This window comes from Petaurus breviceps, unplaced genomic scaffold, assembly GCF_028583685.1.
Source record: "Petaurus breviceps papuanus isolate PSGF00001 unplaced genomic scaffold, PetGlider_PUasm1.0 90919, whole genome shotgun sequence".
NCBI lineage: Eukaryota > Metazoa > Chordata > Mammalia > Diprotodontia > Petauridae > Petaurus > Petaurus breviceps.
This window is the reverse complement of record NW_027187378.1, coordinates 11,496,648-11,501,326: the sequence shown is the minus strand read 5'-3', so window position 1 is coordinate 11,501,326 and position 4,679 is coordinate 11,496,648. Positions and strand designations below refer to the sequence as shown.

At 38.1% G+C, this 4,679-nt stretch overlaps 1 protein-coding gene across 1 annotated transcript; it reads right to left on the bottom strand.

The window, feature by feature from the left end:
- Positions 1 to 212: 212 nt before the first annotated feature.
- SCP2D1 (SCP2 sterol binding domain containing 1) lies at positions 213 to 1,054 on the bottom strand. The gene has a single exon (XM_069075364.1). The coding sequence runs from the start codon at positions 696 to 698 to the stop codon at positions 213 to 215; it is 486 nt and encodes a 161-aa protein (XP_068931465.1). The 5' UTR covers positions 699 to 1,054.
- Positions 1,055 to 4,679: the final 3,625 nt, after the last annotated feature.

Below are 4,679 nucleotides of genomic sequence, written 5' to 3'. Positions count from 1 at the left end.
ACCAAGATTTAAGGCCATTCACTCCAAGACACTTTACTGCACTAGGAACACACCTGTGGCAAATTACACATCAGCAGATCAAAACTCGAATAGGAAGAATTTGAGTAAAAATATTGGATTTTTTTTTTTTAATCTTCAGTTCGAGCACTATTTCTGTGCGGCTAGGAAATTAAGAGATGGTCTTGATCACTCCCTTGGTCTTTTTTCCTCTTTTAGAATTTAGCACAGTCTTTGAAAATCTTTTCCAGCTTCTGTCCCAGCATTACCTTGCCACTCACTTTCAGCTTGCCAGCAAAGAAAGCCCTTTGAGGATTGGTTTTGCCTAGCACCAGTTCCATAAAAATATGGTCTGGAATAGTAAACACGGTGTCAGCTGGGCTCCTTGCTGATCCTGAGTATACTTCTCCAGATCCATTCTTCAAGTCGACCGTCCACTGGATAATGATCTTTCCATCTTTAGTAATGTCCAACTGAAATATAGCATTGACCTTCTTGACCAGTTGGCTGCCCACTTCTTTGACCCGACGGCTAATTTCTTCAAATACTAGATTACTCCGGAGTTCTGTGACTTGAATGGATTTAGATGCTGAAGGATCTTGAGCTGAATTCAACTCCACATATTGTCCTGTACCAGAAACTCCTTCAGCTGCTTTGATCTTAGGCTGATGGTGGCTTCTCTTTCTTTCTTTCTTCCACATCCTTCTTTGTAGATACCCCTGAACTTAGGATTTGGTTTCTAGACAGCCTTGACTAAGTAGTACTGCCACGCCCCATTGTGACATCAGAGATCACTCATATGCAGGTAATTTGGGTCCCTGTGTGCTGAAATCCTATTGGCTAAATTATTGGAGGGTTTTTAATGACATAAGAATGCAAATACCCAAGTAATTATGAGGCAAATTCATGGCCTAGACTCCTTAGGACTGCCTGGTATCACTGAAGCCAATTAATCATAACTTACATCTTGTCTCAGAACCTATGCTTGGTGTATGGTATGCTTCATAGAATTTTCTTTTATTTTTATTATTAGTAGTAATAATAACTGACATCTATCTAGTACTCTGAATTATACAAAACCCTTTATACACATTGCAATCTTCATTCAGTTCTCACAACAACTCTGTGAAGTGGGTACCTCACAGAAGTATCATCTCCATTTTACAAATGAGGAAACTGAGGCTCAGAGAGAGGTTAAGCAACTTGTCTATGATCATACCACAGGTAAATTTCAAAGGTGGGATTTGAACCTAGGTGTTCTTGAGTCCAACTCTTAACACTCTATACACAATGCCACCCTGTGTATAAAGAAATTACTATTGGCAACAGTCATCTCTCTGGGCATGGAAAGAGTTCTTATACTAAACAATATCACTTTATCCTGAGTTTCCTCATTTCTCCTATTCCACACCTCAAAATTTTTCCTAATCTCCAACTGTTCTTTCTTCATTTGTTCCTTTCTCTAAGAATGGGTCTTCTCCTTACAAGGCTAACCTCTGTTTTCATGCTTTTGATTCTACCCTTTCTCATCTGCCCTGGGAACTGCTTGATGTGTCTCTGTCTCTGTCTCTCCCCCCCCTTCCTATTTAGTTTTTCTGCTTCTAATTTCTCCCCTTCTCATTCCCTCCTTTACATAGCTACTTTTCAATTCTCTCCCAAAAGGATCTTTATTTGCCATAAAGGTTACCTCCACCACCACCAGTAATAATGTTTCTTAGATGATAAGTATGAAGAATAACTAATTATTCTTAATAATTAGCTGCTGAGGTCAGTTTAAATAGGAAGTTACTAACTAATCTTCTCTTCCTTAGGACGGTAGGCAGCATCTTCAGCAGTGGCCTTGTGGTACCCTGGGGTAGAGTCTGTCTCCTCCACATAGAGTGATATACAATACCACCCACAGAACTATGGTGACTTCCATGCTGCCTACCTTAGGTAAAGCTTGAGGTGTTTTTCCCAAATATAAAAATTCCTAGTTGTAGATCTACTGACTTTCATTGGTAGGAGAAATTTCTACACCAGACATTCCCTATGCTTTGGCACCAAATGTCTACCCTGCCCCCTTTCAAAAGAAAAAAACAACAACACAGTGTCTGTAGGAATTTTACAGATATCCAATGAAACTTTTGTATTCTATTAAACAGGTGAGTGAGGTGGCTTCCTACAATATCTTACATTTGAACAAAATTAATGAGCACATAAATCAAGTTGTACCTTTGTTGTGTGCCACTTTTTGTCAGTCGCATTTACCCAGAAGAATTAAAATGGACAGATCAGCAATGCTACTATAAATGGGGTTGGTGTAAATAAACAACATGGAAAATGTATACCTCTCCTAAATCCTGGGTCCTGTCTTGGGAGTTTGACAGGTGACAGAGAACCAAGAATGAGTGAATGAAAGATGAATGAATGAATGAACGAGCATTTTGACACTATTATTATGTAGGGGACATTGTGCAAGATGCTCTAAGAGAAGCCGTGGAGACGGATTCTGAAAGTTACTTGCCATCTTGCAATATCCTTGCTATCAAGTGGATATAGACGTTATCACAGATGCGCTGCCATCCTGGCACCATTCCTGCAGATTCTGTCATCTGATTTTTTTTGCAGTAAAATGCCCTCTGACTCTTGGATAGTAAAGCATTTTTTCAGAAGAGATGGTATGTCTTTGTTGGTTACTGGCACAAAGTTTCTGACCATGTATCACAATTAGCAGTCCAGTTGTGGAATGGGTTACAGAAGAAACTACAACTTGTAACCACATAACCATCCTCCCCACCCCAAACCCTTCACCCTCCAACACACACACAAGCAAAAGGGCAGGTAAAATGGGCCAACTGAGACATGAACTGTTTCCCAAAGATCTACCATCTGCCTCCCATTAGAAGGACCAGAACTCAACATGCACAAGGCCCGTTTGCAGGATTGTTGTGAGCCTCAGATGACAGAGTGGATATCTTTGCAAACCTTAAAACACTATAGATGCTTATTATCATTATTAATTTACAGTCACCAGATCTCTAGTCAGATGATTAGTTCACTCCATGAGCCTTCCACTAAACTCCTACTGAGCTTAAGAAAGGCTTATTAACAGGTAGGATTTATTCCAGGAATGCAAGGATGGTTTAATATTAGGAAAACCATTAGTATAATTGATCATATGAACAATAAAACTAGCAGAAACCACATAATTATCTCAATAGATGCAGAAAAGGCTTTTGACAAAGTACAACATCCGTTCCTATTAAAAACACTAGAAAATATAGGAATAAATGGAGCATTCCTTAAAATAATAAGTAGCATCTATTTAAAGCCATCAGCAAGTATTATATGTAATGGGGATAAGCTAGAAGCATTTCCAGTAAGATCAAGGGTGAAACAAGGGTGTCCACTATCACCCCTCTTATTCAGTCTGGTACTAGAAATGTTAGAAGTAGCAATTAGAGAAGAAAAAGAAATCAAAGCAATCAAATTAGGCAAAGAAGAGACCAAGTTATCACTCTTTGTAGATGATATGATGATATACTTAGAGAATCCTAAAGAATCAAGTAAAAACCTACTTGAGACAATAAATAAATTTGGCAAAGTTGCAGGATATAAAATAAACCCACATAAATTCTCGGCATTCCTGTATATTTCTAATGAAATCCAACAGTAAGAGATAGAAAGAGAAAGCCCATTTAAAGTTACTGTAGACATTATAAAATATTTGGGAATCTACCTGCCAAAACAAACCCAGGACCTATATGAACACAACTACAAAATACTTTTCACACAAATAAAGTCAGGTCTAACTAATTGGAAAAACATCAATTGCTCGTGGCTGGGTTGAGCTAATATAATAAAAATGACAATTTTACCTAAATTAAATTACATATTTAGCACCATACCAGTCAATTTACCAAAAAAAATTACTTTATAGACCTAGAAAAAATAGTAACAAATTTCATTTGGAAGAACAAAAGGTCCAGAATACCAAAGGAATTAATGAAAAGAAATGCTAGGGAAGGTGGCCTAGCTATACCAGATTTTAATCTGTATTAAAAAGCAGCAGTCATCAAAACTACTTGGTACTGGCTGAGGAATAGAGGAGTAGATCAATGAAACAGACTGTGTACGAGACTCAGCAGTCAATGGCTATAATAATCTACTCTTTAATAAACCCAAAGACCCCAGTTTTGGGGATAAGAACTCACTATTCAAAACTGCTGGGAAAACTGGAATAGAGTATGGCAGAAACTGGGCATAGACCATTATCTAACACCATATACCAAAATCAAGTCTAAATGGGTACGTGATCTAGGTATAAAGGATGATACTGTAAGCAATCTGGGAAAGCAAGGAACAGTTTACCTGTCAGATTTATGGAGAGGAGAAGATTGCATGACCAAACAAGAATTAGAGAGCATCATAAAATGCAAAATGGATAACTTTGATTACATGAAACTGAAAAGCTTCTGTACAAACAAAGCCAATGTAACCAAGATTAAAAGGGAAGTTGGAAATTGGGAAAGAATTTTTACAACCAATGTCTGTGCTAAAGGCCTCATTTCTAAAATATACAGAGAATTGAGTCAAATCTATAAGAATACAAGTCAGGGGCGGAGTAGAAGCAGGACCTCCCCACTGCTCCGGCTTCCACCTTCCCCAGTCCGCGTAAAAAGGGGACTCTAAACAAACTT